We start from the raw sequence: 18,497 nt of genomic DNA on the forward strand, positions 1-18,497 counted from the left end.
GCATGTCCACACAAGATGGAAGAACGTAGCGTCCCTCACACCACATCTCCAGCACTTCGTATCGGCCTGCAGGCCCATCTTGAAAAGTTGCATAGGTGTACGGTACGTCCTGTGCAAGTAGTTGAAGTGTACCAGCCGCAGCCGGTAATTGGGCGACAATTGCTCAAGCTGGGCGCAGCAGAATTCCCATTGTTGTTCCGTGATGCGCACGCCCGCCTCCTCCTCCCACAATGTCCTGGAGTCCATATGCGCAACCGGCGTCGCACGCTGTGTAGACCTGTATATGCGTGTTATTAATTTTCGCGAGGAGGAGTTGGACAGCACGTCCTCTAAGGCCGCCAGTGATGGCGGGGCCTCCGGGAACGTAGGATATCTCTTCCTACAGGCCGACCGTAATTGATAGTAGAGCAGCAGCTCCGATGCCGTCGGTTCAGAGGTCGCGGCCATGTCAGGCAGTGTGATGAAGGTATCGTCCGGATACAGGTCACCTGCCACCGTCAACCCACACGCGCCGGCCCGGCGCGCCACCGCCGCGTCCGTCAACGGACCTAACAGGGGATTTCCCTCCAGAGGCATGCTCGGGGCGTAGAGATCGGAGACGCCCGCGCGTCTGGCAATGCCCGCCCAGGCCCAGCGCACCATTTCCACGGTGTTGATATCTTCCCTGGGTCGTTTATATTTCTGGTACACCGCTGTCCGTATCGGACAGGGCGCCGCCACGTCCAATTCTATCGCAACGTGTGGCTGGTAAGGGATCGGGTGGTGCCAATAGTGTAAGTATTGTGCCTGCGCGCTGTACGCATACAGCTCAAAGTCCGGGGCTGCCAGGCCCCCTTGACGGAAGGGAAGTGTGAGGAGATTCCAAGCCACTCGAGGCTGCCTGCCCGCCCAGACCAGTTCGATCACGCCTGAGCGGAGGCGACGGAAGAACGCCTTTGTTAGCGGTAAAGGGATGTTTACAAATAGGTAGAGAAACTTGGGCACCACGACCATTTTCGCGATGGCGATGCGGCCCAGCATGGATAGCGGCAGCGTCTTCCATCTCTTCACCTTGGTCTCCAGCCACTCCATGGCCACCCCGAAGTTAGATAGCCACACTTCCTGAATTGAGCGGCTGATCTGAATGCCCAGATACTTGACCTCACTATGTCCCTCTCTAAAGCCATACTGGGTGGGGTCTAAAGCTTTGGTCTCTTGGAAAAAGGCACTGAGTTGAGCATTTATCACTTTTTCTATCATTTTTGCTGGTAATGGGAGCCGTGAAATTGGAAGAAAGCTGTTCGGGTCCTTTGGGTCCAGGCTGTTTTTTTTTTTTTAGAAGGGTAGAATCGAGGCCACCTTCCAGAGTTTAGGAAAATATCCTGTTTCGATCATTTCAATAAAAATGGGCTTAAGTGCACGAATAACAGGTTCCACAGCTAGTTTAGCCAGTGCAACTGGACAAGGATCATAAGGTGATCATGAACTTGCGGCCACAAGCATGTTACGGATATTGTCCATGGTTAGTGGCTCAAACCTAACAAGGATACGGGGGACACTTAAGAGGGCTTAAGTTCCTCTTTTACATCGGCCCTTCCAGCTGCACTTAGGCCATTAAATGCTGTAAAAATGACCTCCACTTTATTCAGGAAGAATTTGGCGATATCTTCGCAAAGTTCCTGACTTGACTGAACTTTAGCTGGATACGGTTCTAAAGAGTTTCTTTGCAGAGTTTTTTGCCAAATCAATTTGGTTAGCGTAGAACCTTTGTTTAGTAATAAACAGGAGTTGTTTATAGCTCCGAAGGCTATTTTTATAGACCTCCTTCTCTACTTTCTTATATTCATTCCTCCAGTTTCGCTCATGCTGCTTACACTTGAGGTTTTCCTTTCTCAGTTCTTCAGTAAACCATGGAGCAGAGGGGAGTGCTCTTTTAGGAATAATGGTTTTAACTGGAGCTAGTTTATCACAAGCTTTTTCCAGCCATTTAGTATATGGGATGGATCCTTCCTCCAATCCCGGCGGCATATGATCTGACGTCGATGTAAGGAGTTCCTGTAGGGCATTTCCATCCACTTTATTCCAGGCTCTATATTCTATCTGCCTCTTAATATGTGTCCTGCCCATGAGCTGGTTACTAAGGGCTAGCTCAAACTGGACAGCAGCATGGTCGGATCAGACTAGAGGCAGTACCCCAGTAAACCGGAGACCTTGGGGGTTCGTAAAAATACCGTCTAGGGTATGTACCGCTACATGGGTAGGGCCAGTAACTTGCTGCCAGAGATCCGCGCTCTTCATCATATCAATGAGGGTCGTTGTATCTGGTTCATTGGGAGCCTCTAGGTAGTAGTTGAAATCCCCCATGGGTTTGTAGATATTCTTTGAAGACTTCAATGGCTTTCTACTATGATGTTGGTAGAGCGAGCCTGATAATTTGTACAGCCAGTAAAGCAGTAGAAACTCTGCAATAAGACAATCCTAGTAAGAACAGTTGTTACATTATGCTTGTTGATGCTCTCGTAATGCCATGTATAAGTTAGCATTCGCTGCGCCATTTTCTTTTGTAGACTCCATTTTGTGTGATGTTCGAAACTAATCCTTCCCTATTCCGAGAAATACCCTTTGCTGAGTTTCGTTTCAGCAACAAAGAATTATTCATAGCTTTCCCTCTCGGGTCAAGGCCCTCTCCCACCTTTCCGGCAATTTGATCACAGCGCAGGGTGGAACGGCATTGAAAATGTTCTGAGTTGTGAAAAATACCAGATTAATAGTTCTTTCTCGGGGGCGTGGTCTCGCCGGACATGGCGTGAGACGTGCGCTGCTGCTGCTCCGGGCTGCCGCCGAGTTTTACTGCCTGTAACTGCGGAGTTGAGGCGGCGGCTGGGCTCACCTTGCATCCTCAGGCGGCGGAGTGCTGGGGGCTCCCGTTGGAGACTGCTCGGCGCCCGGAGACCGAGGCCAACGGCTTGGAGGGCCTCGAGGGGATTAACGGTTGCTGCACTGCCCGCCATTTTGCCGACACCCGATCGCTGGTCGCCGCCGCCAAGCGGGAGACCTCGCGGCGGTGAGGGCGGCCCTGGAGTCGTCTGGGGTGCCGGGAAGGACCGGATCTGCGGCGGACTCTGGGCTGAGGGGGCCATGGACCCCGGAAACGTCGGAGCTGGGGCAGCGGCCACCATTTTCCTGCTGACGGAGGCCCTGGAGAGCGGAGGAGCCTGGGAGCTGGAGCCAGTTGCCTGAGGCGCTACGCACTGGTAGGGGACGGCGACGGTGGTGACTGTGTAGCGGCGGTGGAAGTGCCGGGGGGAGACCCGGGAGGCGGCTCCCGTGCAGCGCTACTCGGCTGGACTTTGCAGGACTGGTGCCGGGGGCGGTGAAGCTGGCCGCCATCTTGAAGGCTGGGAGCGCCCCACGGAGTGGACGGCGCTGTGGGAGACCCCAGGCGAGCACCGGCGGATGTAGAGAGGGGCCCCCGAGGCTGGTTGGTGGTGGCTCTTGGGCCCTGGATTGGCGTGGGGCCCGGCCCGGAGGATCCCTGCGGGTGCCCTTAACTGCGGAGAGTGGGCCTGTCCCTCCGTACCCTACTACAACCCTCGCTTGTGGAGACTGTTGAGGGTTCTGGGCCCCGGAGCGCATTCGCGCGCTTTTGCCCCACCAGTCCGACCCCTGGAGACCGATCAGCGCTGGGCGTGAGTCCTCGGAGAGCCGGGGGAAGCACCGAACGACGACGTTGCCTGCTGCGGAGAGTGTTCCTCAGGGGGTACTTGCAGCCTCCCTGAATGCCGCCGAGGCCGGACCTGACCCGGGGGCCGTCTTGAGGTGTGGTGGGCTCCCCAGCCGGGCCGGAGGCCTGTGGCGACCGCGTGGACCTTGGGGTGCTGAGCGCAGACCTGCTGTAGCCGCCTGGCGGTGCGCCTGCCCTCCGGGGGGCCGGATTCGGCACGGGGGGGAACGACCCAGCATTGTCCCTGACATGACCCGCACGAAAGCAGCGAAGGGGCCCCCGGCGGACTCTAAAGACACCTCAGTTATGGACCTGTGGGGCAAGTCGGGCGCCATGCCGTCGGGAGCGGGCACATCCGCTGAACCGGTCACCCAGTCCTTCATGGCGCTGTTTATGCAGGAGCTCAAGGCGGAGATTGGGTCGCTTCGTACTGAGGTGCAGGCCTGCGTTAAAGACCTTCGAAAAGATGTGGGGGAACTGGGTGGCAGAGTGGATGACATGGAGAAGACCCTGGATGCTCGCACAGAGGATCAGGAACGCCTGTGGCAGCGGTTGGCGACCCTAGAGGAACAACACGTCGAGCTCCAGATCAAGCAGGAGGACTTGGAAAATAGGGGGCGCCGGAACAACATCCGCATTAGGGGTGTCCCATCTGGGGCGGAGGGCACAGACATCATGACATTTGTGGCGGAGTTGCTCCACGACATCTGCGGAGACGACGATGCCTCGCCGCCGGCGCTGGATCGAGCGCACAGGGTCTCGGGACCAGCGGGACGGCCTGGACTTCTTCCGGACATCCTGACGCGGGTCCACTTCTTTGTTGAGAAGGAGGCGAGCTGCCAGAGATAAGCCCACGATTCACTACAAAGGCATGTCCATTCAGCTGTTTCAGGACCTGGCTCCTACGACTCTCAGGCGCCGCAGGAACTTCAGGCCCATCACGGACAAGTTGAGGGAGCTTAATATTCGCTACCAGTGGGGGCATCCCTTCGCCATCATGTTCCAATGGGAATCCAAGCGCCGGGTGTTGCGCTCCTATCGGGAGGCGGCCCAACTGCTCCAAATTCCGGACTCTCCGCCGGCTAGCCCCATGCGGCGACCTGTGGTCCACAGATCTCCGCTGAAGCCACAGTGGTCCACCGTGCGACGATCTCGCCACCCTTCTTCTCCGGATGGCAGCAGGGCGTCCCGGGATAAGCAGGATATTATCCAGCACATCAAGTCCCTGGAAGGGGGCCCGTCGCTGTCAAGCTCACAAGCATCTCCCCTCAAGTGAGGCCCCGTAGTGGGACCGCCCCAAGTTTGAACCGATCTTTGGTGTTGAGCGGACCTTCTGCCGGATCAGACTATAGCCCACCAGGACGATCCTGCTCGCCTGCTCCTGGCGACGCGGCTGGCTGCGAGCTTTTGCCTGTTGCTGGAACTTCATCTTTCCTGAGGAGGCGGCGGCCCGGAGCGGGCCTTTCTGATTTGGTTTCCCGGTCTGGCGATGACGAACCCCCACGCCTATCCATGGGAGAGTGACATCTCCGGGACAGCTTGTGCCGTAGTGCCTGGCTACTCCCTGGACTGGAATAGGACATGTTGGCCACGTTGGCCGTCTTTGTGTTTTTATGGTCTGTTCTGTTTCCTTTGGCCCTATCCCTTCCCCCTTCCTCCTTTCCCCTGGGGGGGGGCAGGCTAGAGCCTGGTTGATAGGAGACTGTGCTGCTTCCCTCATGGCTTTGGAGCTATGACGTCGGATCCTTGCTGGAAAATTCTCTACCTTAACGTAAAGGGGCTTAACCTCCCCAATAAGCGCCGCCAAATATGGCGGTATCTACTGCTCCAGAACCCTGACATAATTCTTCTCCAGGAGACCCACCTCCTTAGGGCAGATGTCACCCGCATGGCTCATCCCCGCTTTCCTCGGCAGTTCTGGGCCTCGGCCACCACCAAGACGGCGGGGGTAGCTATCCTCTGCAGGGCGGGGATTACCCCGGGCGCTGCCAAGGTGGTTAGGGATGGCGAAGGCCGTTTCTTGCAGGTTGAGGTCAAGAGGGGCCATCGCGCGCTTACCCTATGCAACTTCTATGCTCCTAATCAGGGTCAAGATGCCTTTCTGCGCAGGCTGATCAGGGAACACCTTGAGCCGGTGAACACGGACCTCGTAGTGGGCGGTGATTTTAACCTGGTGTGGGATGCGGAGCTCGATCGCTGTGGAGGGGCTTTTCACGGGGTGGGGGCCATGTCTGCGGCGGTCAAAGATGCCCTTGGGGCTTTAACCCTGGTTGATGTCTGGCGATACCTCTCGCCGGGTCGGCGCGATTACACGTACTATTCACATGCACATCGCTCCTACTCTCGTATAGACATGTTGCTGGTCTCCCACGCCCTGCTAGGGGATGTGGCTGCGGCAGCGCACTCTACCATCTCCATATCCGATCATGCCCACGTGGAACTGTGTCTACGCGAACACCGCACGGGTCCTCCACGCTCCTTTAGGTGGCGGTTTCCTGATCACGTCCTCCGGGACCCGGTGGACAAGGAGGAAATACAGGCGGCTATCCTGGCGTATTTCGAGGCGAACGATCTCCCGGGGACCCCCCTTCCCCTCCTGTGGGATGCGTTCAAGGCTACCATACGGGGTACTCTCACTGCCATCGCTGCTGCAAGGGCGCAGGAGGCGCTGCTCTATGAGACCAAGCTTACGCGGGAGGTCCAGACGCTGGAAAAAATGGACCAAGAACGGCCGCTGGCGGCACATAAAAGACGCTTGGTGATCCTTCGCGGCCAACTTCGGGCTTATCGGACGAACAAGGCGGAGTGGGCCCCGCTGTCGCTTAAGCAGCGATACTACGCCGGGGGAGATAAGGTGGGCACGGTCTTGGCACGACGCCTGCGTACACGGGCAGCGAAGGCCCATGTGGCGAAGCTGCGGAGGGCGGACGGGTCGTGGGCTGTCACAGAATTGGACAAGTTGCAGGAGTTTCAGGACTTCTACGCGACCTTGTATACCGCCGACCCACCGAGGGCGGATTTGATCTCGTCTACCATGGGCGCCTGTGTTTGGGATCCGTTGAGTGCGAGCCAGTCAGAGCTTCTGGAAGCTCCCATCACCTCGGCGGAAATGGCTGGCGCTTTGGGTGATCTTCCGCTGGGAAAGGCACCGGGCCCGGATGGGCTACCGGTGTCCTTTTATCGCGCCTTTTGGCCGCAATTACAGCCGTATCTTCTCAGGCTCTTTAACTCATTTGACGAGCGGACGGGGCCCTCACTGGACATGGCGATGGCTGAAATAGCCCTTCTACCGAAGCCCGGGAAGGACCATACCCTTTGCTCCTTCTATCGGCCCATCGCCCTGCTCAATACGGATCTTAAACTGTACACTAAGCTTCTGGCCAAGAGGATTAGCGCTCACATGCCCAACCTCATTGAACCGGACCAGGTGGGGTTTATCCACCACCGGCAAGGGGCTGACAATGTGCGTCGAGTGGCGCCCATAGTGGGGAAAGCTAAGCATTGGGGGATTCCTGCCTACTTACTCTCGCTCGACGCCGAAAAAGCGTTCGACCGTATGGACTGGTCGTTCCTGCGGGCGGTTTTGCAGAAGGTGGGCCTGGGTCCGCAGATGGTGGCGCGCATCATGGCCCCCTATATTTCGCCGGTGGCTCGACTGCGCGTGAATGGCCAGCTCACGCAGGCCTTCCCAATTTGCAGGGGCACACGGCAGGGCTGCCCCCTGTCGCCCCTGCTGTTTGCGCTGATCGTAGAACCGCTTGCAATCCTGGTGCGACGTGCTCCCGACGTCCGGGGTATATCGCTTCGAGGGGCGGAACATAAGATTGCTCTATTCGCAGATGACCTTCTCCTTACTTTATCTGACCCGTCGCGTTCGTTGCCAGCATTACATCGGCTACTCCAGGACTTTGAGCGCACTTTCGGGCTTAAAATCAACCATACGAAATCTTGGGCCCTCAATATCTCGATCCCGGCCGAGGAGCTTCGTTCGCTCCAAGCGACTGTCCCGTATCAATGGGCGGCTGAGTCCGTGCGCTATCTGGGCCTCAATTTGACCCCAGATTTGGCCACTTGGACGCAGGCTAATTGGCAGGAATATAAGCTTTCGGTCCAGCAGGACCTGCGCGGGTGGAAGGCCCTACCGCTTTCCTGGCTCGGGCGACTTAATACGATAAAGATGTCGATTTTGCCAAAGATCCTCTACCTCTTCCAGACGCTGCCAACACCGATTCCGGAACATCAGATACAGGGACTGCAACGCGAATTGGTGGCCTTTGTCTGGGGCGGGAAGAAGCCGCGCCTCTCTAATAAGCTCTTGATGCTTCCCCGCGATAGGGGTGGCCTTGCCTGCCCGAACCTCCTAGAGTATTACTGGGCGTCACATCTCCGATATGTCCTGGAATGGGGGGCATGGGAGAGCGAAAAGGTGTGGTTCCACATGGACCGGGCTGTCACTTGCCGTCCATTGTGGGATCATGCCTGGCTCCCCCGGGAGGCGCGTCATCGTAGCGCTTATATGGCCATACCCACTAAGACGGTCCTGGAGATCTGGGATAGGGTGTCAGTTCGCCGGGGGCTTACCACCTTCCCGTCCCCCCACACCCCGATTGCGCGGAACCCGCAGTTCCCCCCGGCGTGTCGTCCGCCCTACTTTGCGAATTGGACGGAAACTGGATGTCGAACAATTGGGAATCTCTTCGCGGGCGGTGGTCTAAAATCCTTTGCCCAATGCCAGCTAGAATTCGGGCTGAAGGACAGCGACAAGTTCCAGTATATCCAGCTCCGGCACTGGATCCAGGGCTTCTCCTTGACTCGGGCAGCCACGCGACCCTTCACCCCGTTCGAACAGCTCGCTCGTACGTTTGGGGCATATAAGGGACTGATTTCCCGCATCTATGGGGTGTTACAGCGGTCGCAGCGCTCGGACCCCCACCCTTACCAACTGCGTTGGCAGACTGTTCCCGGCTCAGGTGTTACTCCCTCTCAGTGGGCCAGGCTCTGGAGAGACATCCCGAAAATTTTACGTAGCATTCCCCAGCAGGAGTCGGCCTACAAGGTGATGACTCAATGGTACTACACCCCTGCCCGGCTTCAGAAAATGTTCCCCACGACATCCCCCCTATGTTGGCGCTGCAAGCAGGCACTGGGTGACTTTATCCATATTTGGTGGACATGCCCCCTCCTGGCTATCTTTTGGAAGGAAGTCTAAAGCCATATCAAACGGGTTCTGGGATACCCCCTACCTGCGGACCCGTTGGTGGTGGTACTGGGCCTCAGAGCAGCGAACACACGAGCTATGACGGGTCGTGATCGGAGCCTGAGCCTCCACATGCTAAGTGCTGCCAAACAGACGGTGGCCCTCTATTGGAAAAAGGCGGAGACGCCCTCCATAAACGTATGGTTCACTCGCCTGTGGCATGTGGTGGCGATGGAGCTGCTCACGGCACGTCTTCAGTTCCACGACACTCACTTCGAGAAACTCTGGAGGCCTTTGGTGGACCACCTAGGGCGCCTGGAACATGCTCGATTGCAACCACCACGACTTCGAGCCCTGCGGCTCTTCAACGACGCGCTGTGTCCTGCAGATCCAGGGGGTTTCTGGGGGTCGCTGAATGTTAGGTGATTTGGGTTAGCCCCTGCCACCCCCTGAGCGGGGGGAGACCCCTACCTTTGAAATACTGGGCCCTCCCAGCCTCCATGGGCTGAGGATAGTGGTGATGACACTCCTTCCCCCCGTCGATCCCCCTCGCCCTACCCCCGTCCCTCTCTTCCCGTTCCCTTTCCCATCCTCCTCCTCCTTTTTCCTTTCCTTTTCTCTTTTACGTTATTTAATCCCCCTTTTTATCATTATTGTTATTATCTTTTCAGTTGGTCTCCAATTTAGGGACTGTTCTGAAGGGTTCGCATGCGGCGATATAGAGGTATGGCTGGGGCGCCTGGCTGCGCGTCCTTCCTTTGCCATGATCAGCCTAGCGAGGATGGAGCTAGTCTTTACTTTGGATGTCCTTGCTGGGTGATTGGGGAGGCATGAGTGCGGGGTGGGGTGTCTCTCCGGGGGCGGTCCTCGGGAGTGGGGGCCACCTGGGGGGACATGCTGCCTGGCCCGGTTGAGCGCAGCTGAGACTGGGACGACATGGCACTAGGCGTAGTTATGGTGGCAGTATGCCACAGTCGGGTCCTCCCGCTGCCCTCCCAGAACTATGCATCGTACTAGCAAGGGGGCCTGCACGGGGCGCGGCTGGAGCCTTTTCATCTGCCATTGCTTCCTGACGCACCGGCAAGTGCTAATGCTTGTCCTTCTGCTGTAAAGATACAAGTAGACATAGAACTGCCGGGGAGAGTGTCCATGGTTGAGATTGCATGTACCTCTGCACTTGGGATATGGCATGCCCCTCTGATGTCCTGGGCCCTCGCCCTATAGTGTTTGTGTCTAATGGCTGCCGGCCTATATGGTTGTAGGCAATACAGCTGTGTACTGCGCCAAGTGCGACCCTTCTAAAATGTAATAAAAAGTTGTTTGTAAAAGTTCTTTCTCTTTATACTGTCCGGATACATCGGTTTGGAAAATTCCACTGTGGGCGTGTTCTTAGCTAATCATGCAACATACATAATGTATCTTTTTGCTTACCATTCCTCAGTTCCCTCTGTAGTACTCTTACGAGACTTTGCAGACGGAGCCCCGCTCTGAGCTTATTACTAATAAATGATTATTGGTGTATATTCGCCACTGTTTTCCTGACTCTTCATTTAGTATGGAAGGCTGAGTGGGTCTGTGGTGACCCAGGTGGCCCTAAGCAGGTAACTTCCTTCAAAGTGGCCAGAGTCCTGAAAGGTTTGAGGCCTGCTCTGAAGATATCAGTACCAGGGATATAGCCACAAGAGTCTTCATGCTGATGCTGATAATCTGCTAACTAAGCAAATAGTTCTTTAACATCAGAAATGAGATCCAACATTTTCATCTGTTCCTCCTGTGTGAAGGCAAGCCAGAACGAATATAGACAGGTTTGACTCTATAAAGTCTCCCCTAGAATCATACCATAAACACAAAAGTTTGGAGAAATACTGAACACCAAACACAATGCTAATAGAGAGCACAATAAGGCACAAAGCCCATAAAGATGTACATATGTTCTTAGGTACTTGATGCTTTATTACTCTCATGTTGTGACTTGACAATTTTTTGGTCTGTACAAGGAAGTAGGAAATATGTTTCTAAACAAATAAATAGAGAGAGAACCCATTGGTTGGTAAATTACTTCATATCAACCCATTCAACTCATCACCCAACCCTTCCAGAGGGGAATCGTTTCTCTTATTAAAAAAGGCTCTCACGCACTAGAAATTCTTAGTGGCATGCTTCATCATCGAGTCCTCACCCAGACACTGTGGGCCCGACCTTGTAATCAAGGAAGCTCTTTTGAATTTTGATGGTGGGATCTGAGAATCTTTAAATTTGACTCATGCTCCCCCACGCTGCAAGGGACTATGTCACAAAAAAATAATGTCAAAACAAAGTGTATGTGAAGATCCATGCAGAAAATACCAATGATAAGAGTGACTCGAACAAAAGGAGGTGGAAAATTACAGCAATCTTGGAACAATATGAACTAATAATGTAAACAGTGGATAGTAACTAGAAACGTTTATTACAATATAAAAGTCGGCAGAGGTTAAACAGGGAAAATTTCAGGTCTTTTAAATAAAAGGAATGGTTCTTCAACAGAAGTCCATCGGCCATAACTAAAGTATATGTTATTAAAAGTGACATATTCTGTGTTTATGATGTAGTTAATACACAGTGGACAAAGCAGTCCAGTGAAAATTTAATATTCGTCTGTATAAGAGGCCTGAAAATGAGTTGCAATTGGATTTACCATTTGTTTGGAAAGTGGCAAACGAGTAAATAGTGAGCGGTAGATACCAAAGAAAGGTGAGACAAAGAGGAAGTTAAAGTAGAAGTTAAGGAAGCTTAGTAACAACATTCTTAACAATAATTAATTTCACAAAATACTAACATAATGAAACCGGAACACAAGTGTAATGGCTGGTAAGGGCAGAACCATATCCTTCTTATGTGGCCAAGCTTGATGAGGTTGCATGGTATTTCTTGACAACAGGGATCATTGACCGACATTTGTAGGTAGAAAGTAATATATGTTATGACAAGGTTATATTTTGCTGATGAGTTCATAGCAATTCCTATTCTCTATTGTGTGTGTTAAAGAAGAAAGCAATCACAATCCTGAAAGTAACTTGTCATATAGCTGAACAAGTATAAAGACTTGTTTACTAGGCATATTATTTTTAGGAAAATTATAATCCACAATGCTCATATTATAACAGTATATCAACTATTCACTACCCAAATTGTATTGTAGTTCTCTATCTTGATTTAGACCCATATTCACAGTTCTGAGTCCAGGGTGTCATAACCTTACAACCCAGTTAACACCTCTTGGATATATTTTGAATTATCTTCACACCATTAATTGTAACATTACTCACAATCATGAGTATGGTGTGATATATAGTGTTTACAAAAGCGGTTTCTTTCATCCTGATTACAGATGGCCCAAATGTGCACCTGTATTCTTTCTTCCAGACAACGAACCGTGCTGCCTACATGTATACCACTGCCATGGCACTGAATAATGTGAATTACAACTTAGTTCTGCAATTCATTTAGTTATGTATGTTTTATGTTCTTTTGGTGTTACACTGAAATCAGTGATATTGAGAGTCAGTTGATGGTTGGATTTTTCAGAAAGTTGGTTTCAGAAAGCTATCACATAAATAGTCTGCAGCATTTGACTGCGACCGAAAGCGATCATTACTTTCTTTGATAGGAGTGCCATTGAATTTTAAGCTTTGCAAGGTCTGTCTATGAGCATGCACACCACTCTACTTTGGCTGTAGGGAGCAATTAAAGCAATTCCCTTTCATTCTTTTCCTTTAGGCTTGTGGTGTGATAAAACTGTGTTGTCGGTCCATGGGGATTTGGAGGGGCACTGAGAACAGTACTAGAAAGGTGTTGTTTTCATTACTGTGCATGCATTCTTCACAATTAAGTCTTCGAGCTGAAGGGCACGGAGCCCTGGGAAAGGCACCAGGTCCTGGTAGTGAGGCATCAATGGGAGTCCAGTGTTTGTGGTATGCCATCTGGGGAACGAAACAGAGTCTAAAATCTGTCGCTGAGTCGCGTTTCTTCCACTGACACAGGAGTCGGTATCCGTGTGTGAGTGGTTGAGTGGGTGTAGTAGTGGCTATATGGGTGTGTCAGTAGGTGTGTGAGTGGCTGTAAGTGTGTGTGAGTGGCTGTACGGGTATGTGAGTAGCTGTATGGGTGAGTGAGTGGCTGTGTCACTGGCTGTACTGGTGAGTGAGTGGGTGTGTCAGTAGCTGTATGGGTGTGTGAGTGGCTGTATAGGTGGGTGGGTGAGTGACTGTATGGCTGTATGAGTGAGTGACTGGGTGTGTAAGTGGCTGTATGGGTGAGTGAGTAGGCGTCTGAGTAAGTGTTTGGTTAAGGGAGCTTGGTGCGTTAGTGGCTGTATTGGAAAATGGGTGTCTCTGTGAATGGCTGTATGGATGAGTGAGCTGATGTGAGTGCTTATATGGATGTGGGAATGGGTATGTTAGTGGTTGTGTGATTGAGTGCTTGTATTGAGAGACTATTGGTGAGTGAGTGGGTGTGTGAGTGGCTGTATAGGTGAATAAGCCTATTACTAACTGTAACGTCCCTGTAACCTTTGTTTTTATTTCTATGTTTTTTAAATTCTATTTCCTAACTAGAAGGTCCCTGTAACCTTTGTTTTTTTCACTGAATTTCAATGTTTAAAAAAAATCTTATTTCCTAACTGTAAACTGTTAAGGTTTAATTTCTGTGAAATGAGCATCATACTAGAATGAATCCTACCTAGCGTATTTATCCCAGAAGAGGTCACCGTTCTGTGCAACACACCTCTACCCTACTGGCGTACTTTCTACTGGCTAATTAGTAAGTGCTACCTCATTGGGTAAATGTATACTGCATCTCCTACACTGCAGCTGAGTAAAGGACCCCGAGAAAATGTCTCCAGTGACCTTGTGTCTCTGTAACTTTGCCAATGTGATTGTTCCTTGAGCATCTTCAACAGATAATTTTACAAGGTGGAACTGCAAAGAAAACACACTTGGATGATTGGTTCTTTACAGATGTGCTTGTTTGTTTGGAGGAGATGCAAACGCATTTCTCCAAAATTAGCAGGAAACACAATGGAGGGTTCTTTTAGGAAGCTGCCCTTCATCCTGCGTCCCTATGCTAGTAGGAAATGCTAACACCCATCAAACACCTCCCCCTTACTCCCTCCTCCTGAATCATCAGCCAGCCATCTGACGGTGGTAGGATACTATACTGCTGCTTGGCTCTTTTGAGGGTGCTTAGATATCACCCCAAAGATTTGTTTAAAAGTGTGTTATTACCTTGTATCCATACTGCAGCAGCAAAAGCTTCTGAGTTACCACAAACTGTACCTTCCTGTTCTTCACAATCAGGTTTCCAAGCAGCCGGCATAGGACGCTGGCCCTGTAACAAGAGATTAAAGACTGGGTACACTGGGAGGACAAATAATGCATACAGGGGTGTTTCTTTGGAGCAGTGAGAGGAAGTGCTAAATGCTGCCTTATTAGAGGTAATACAGTTTGAAGACGCGAGGGCCATCAATTTGTTTTGAACAGTGCGGGTGGAAGGTTCAAGGCTAGCCATCTCTTTAAAGAGCAGTGTGTAGGTAGGCTTGTGTTTGGCTCACCAGCACTGCCCCATTTGGAGAAATGCTAGCTAAAACAGAAAATTAGGAGCACTGTCTTCAAGGAAATATTACAGCAGTGTGACCTGCACAGTTATAGTACAGGAGCAGAGTTTGTTAGTGTATAACGTAGGCGCAAATTATGGTTGAGGTGTAAAGTGTAGAATCGCTGCAATGATGATAGATAAAGATGTTTGGGAGACAACATATACTGCATTGCTCCGACTTGTGAAGTAGATCTTGGAAAGGGCATTTGGGAATTGATGTTATTTGCTTACTTACCCAGGTGTTGTCTGAACTAATCCCGTGATGACCGCTTCGATCCAGCGCTCCGGCACCGCCTCCATCAATCGCCAGCTAATCCTCTGCCAGATGCAGTCTGCGGCAGTGAGAGCCATGAGACGTGGGACCAGAACACCCAAAATCTCTTCTATAGAGGACAGAGCATAAACAGCATGTCACCAGAGCCCAGTGAAAAAGCATCCCTTTTGCCGGTCTCTCTGAGGAGACCAAACCTTAGGCAGCAAAGTCCTACTTCATGATGGAGAAATGAATGTGGATGATCAGCTTCAAAATCTTGAAAATGTTGTATTCAACAATGCCAACTACTCTGAGCACCTGCCCCCTTTAACCCCTTCGCTGCGGCGGGAATTCCGCCGCAGCGCTGGGGGGGTGGGGGGGGGGGGGCAGCGCGGTGGCGCTGTGCTCATGACGGAGCCACTCCGACATTAGCCACGGTTGAGCTGTGCTCAAGACGGAGTGGTTCCGTCATGACTCCGCCCACGGCGCTAATCGCCCGCACAGGCGGGGAATTAGCGCCGCGTGGGCGGAGCGGCCGCCAACGGCCGCAGCATGACGGAACCACTCCGTCATGAGCACACGGCAACCGTGGCTCATGACGGAATGGCTCCGTCATGAGCAGGGGAGGGGTTAAAGTAGCTGCCCTCCATGCACCAGTCACTACAACATCTGCCCTCCTTTAAAGGAATTGAAACAACCAGGGTTTGGACTCTCAATCAGCAAGGCAGAGCCCCAATACACAATAAACAACAAAATGCCCATACTGATCACTTCTTATTTTTTAACACATCACAATGAACCAAACAAAGTGACCACTAGAACGTTTTCTTCTCAGTTTTTGAATCTATCAAAAAATTTTAAACCACAAAATCAATTTAATGGGTTATTCAAAATCATTACAATAGTTTTACATATCAAATAAATCCCACACATCACTATTAGACAACTCTCTCAAACTAGCAGTCATACATTAGACACATTTCCTGATTTGATTCACACTCAATATTCCAACTTTCTCTCATTCACTCCAGCAGCCAAACAACCATTCATTCTTTCACACCCCCAAACCATACAGAAAACATCAATTTCTTATACATAACAATATTTTTTAGAAAAGACAAGACCTAAGGTGAATACATTTCACAATAACTACCAGAATCACAAATAATTCCAACATATAAAAACACTCAATAGTTCAAAAAAAGAGACAGGTTGACGCGTTTCGAACAGCCCAATCCAATTGTTGGTGTTCTCCTCAGGCCCAACAAGCTTGATTTCTTAGATAGATCAGCCGATCTCTTTATCTGCTGGACATATGACTCATTCTTCGTAGCGATACAAGACGCGATACCTTTTGAAGCCGGAAAAGATAGACGAAAACGGCTTGCTCAAACAGTGTAACAGCCAGAGACAACTACTTGTCATAATCCTCTAACCGGGAACTCTTTAGACACTCCCATAGATGGTAGACCACCCATTAGTTATACATCTACTCGTGCTGCGTGAAGAAATGTCTGGTGACGTGGCTACTCGTGTTGGTCCGCGAACAGACAGGAAAATCTCCTCACAATATCGGAACGGGCAGAGAGAATATCCCTCTTGATAGGTAGCTCTTGAAGGGTCAACTGGCTACCATAAACCCCTCCACTGGGAAGATGAACTTGAGAGATGCTCACAGGTCCAACAACCTAGGAGACAGCCTGGCACAACTCATGCCACAGCAAACATAAAACATAAAATGGAGCAAACTTCTTCTAGGGATGCCTTTGAAAGGTTTAAGAAAGCCTTCCTGGCTAGGGGAAGTTGCCCTCTTGGTGAAGGAACTTTGAAGATTCAGAAGCCCCTGGGTGCTTCCATCACCTTCTCAATGCTATTCTGACTTTTAATTATTTTTGGCCGTCTGTCAGACCGCCTCCTAGTCGTCGCGGATCGAAATCGGAGGGTAATCAAGAAGTACACAGATCATGGTGATCGGGTTCAGATCCAAAAAGATCTAGACTCGATGAGACAGTAGGCTATGAACCATCATCAGATATGCTGGAGCGAGAGGAAATACACCAAGTGTTGGCCAAATTTGCTCAAACTTGCAGGCTCTGATATCAGATGCATGGGTGCGGCACATAATAAAAGGGATCCACATAGAACCTTATGGCTATGCAAAACAGTCGCTAATCCTCAACCCTTGTTTTTCTCAGAAGAATCGGAAATCATAGCTCAGGATGTGGCAGCTCTGCAGAAGAAGGTGGCCGTACCCTTAACTGCCCAAAACCATTGGGGTTTTTAAGTAATGTCTTCCTTGTGGACAAAAAAGGACAAGTCATTTTCCAATGATAAACCTCAGGAATTTCGACAAGTGGATGGTGTTCCACCACTTCAAGATCAGGAGATCCATCTTCTCAGAGACATTCTCTGGCAAGGCATTGGGTGGTAAGCCTAGAACTGAAGGACGTGTGCTTAATGATTCCCATATTTCACCTGCATAGTATGCTCCTTTAATTCATCTTGAAACATCAGGTGTACAGTACCTGACTTTTACTCATGATCTTTCATCGGCAGCTTAGTGCTCTACAAATGTTTCAAACCAGTGATGGAGCCATTCAGCGCCAGAGGGATGGGTCTTATTGTACACCAGGTCGACATATTCTTGATGGAGCAAGTCCCAAAGAGACTAAAGGAACATCTACTGACAAAAGTCTCACTCTTGAGGGAGGTAGATTTTGTTACATGCTAGAGGAACCCACTACTGATTCCCTCACAAGCAGTGACCTTTCTGGGTTTCATCATAAACTTCATAAGAAGTACCTTCAGCCTTCTGTTGAGGAAGGGGTCCGTAGGAACAAGTTCAGAACCAAGGCCTGTACATCTGGTAGGCCTCAAGTCATCATCCATACATCAAATTTTGCAGAGTCCTTCCAGATTCCAGAGACTTAGATGACACATATAAGGAAAGGGCTGAAAAATTCAGAGATAATCCCTTTTTTTGTAGACGACAAGGAGGAGATATGCAGGTGGCATATAATACCTGGAGGCATAGAATAGGTGAACGATCTTTGTAACAAATCCAGATTTAATTATTGTGTCTGACACCAGCAGTCTTTGATACAGCGCCAGATGTGGGAACGTATCTACAGGAGGAAAATGGTCAGAACAAGAACTGCAGTTCTGTATCAAAAGGCTGGAAGTCCTAGCAGGTTTGTTTGCAGTCGACTTTTGGACCACAAAAATGGCAAATTGTTGTGTGTTGCTTACAATGGACACTTATCTGAGGGGAACAAAGTAAAAGATATTAACAGAGACAGCCAAAGACTGCTGCCACTTTTGCCTAGAGAATCAGGTGACTGGAACAGCAGAGGAATCTTCCGGGAAGACGAAAGAGGCTGCAGATAAGCACTCCAGGCACCTCCAGGATTCAAGCCTGTCGAAATTGGATATGAAGAACTTCAAGGCAATCATGCGCAGATGGGGTCACTTTCCGTTAAACCCGTTTGCCTATCGGAAGGATTGTTAACTCTAAAGGTGTTTCAGCTAACAATTGAACTCAGAAGTAGAGACACTAGACGCTTTCCTTTAGGACTGGGATCTGAGGTCCAGATATGCATTCCCATTGTTTGCAATGATAAGAAGAGTATTAGCTCAGTTCAGAAGGTGACAAGCAAATATGGTAATCATCATGCAGATATGGAGATCACAAGTTAGGTATCCAATTCTGA

General features: G+C 50.7%; 1 protein-coding gene across 3 annotated transcripts in view; it reads right to left on the minus strand.

Moving 5' to 3' along the window:
* TELO2 (telomere maintenance 2) overlaps nucleotides 1-18,497 on the minus strand; it is an 831,249-nt gene that overhangs the window by 614,914 nt on the left and 197,838 nt on the right. For all 3 annotated transcript variants that reach the window (XM_085628173.1, XM_085628170.1, XM_085628172.1), the window contains 2 exons: nucleotides 14,770-14,917; nucleotides 14,165-14,267 (listed from right to left, as the gene is read on the minus strand). In XM_085628173.1, the coding sequence (XP_085484299.1) occupies nucleotides 14,165-14,267; nucleotides 14,770-14,917 (251 nt within the window). The remainder of the gene's footprint in view (nucleotides 1-14,164; nucleotides 14,268-14,769; nucleotides 14,918-18,497) is intronic.

The sequence above is a fragment of the Triturus cristatus genome, chromosome 10 (genome assembly GCF_964204655.1).
Source record: "Triturus cristatus chromosome 10, aTriCri1.1, whole genome shotgun sequence".
In the NCBI taxonomy this organism is placed as follows: Eukaryota; Metazoa; Chordata; class Amphibia; order Caudata; family Salamandridae; genus Triturus; species Triturus cristatus.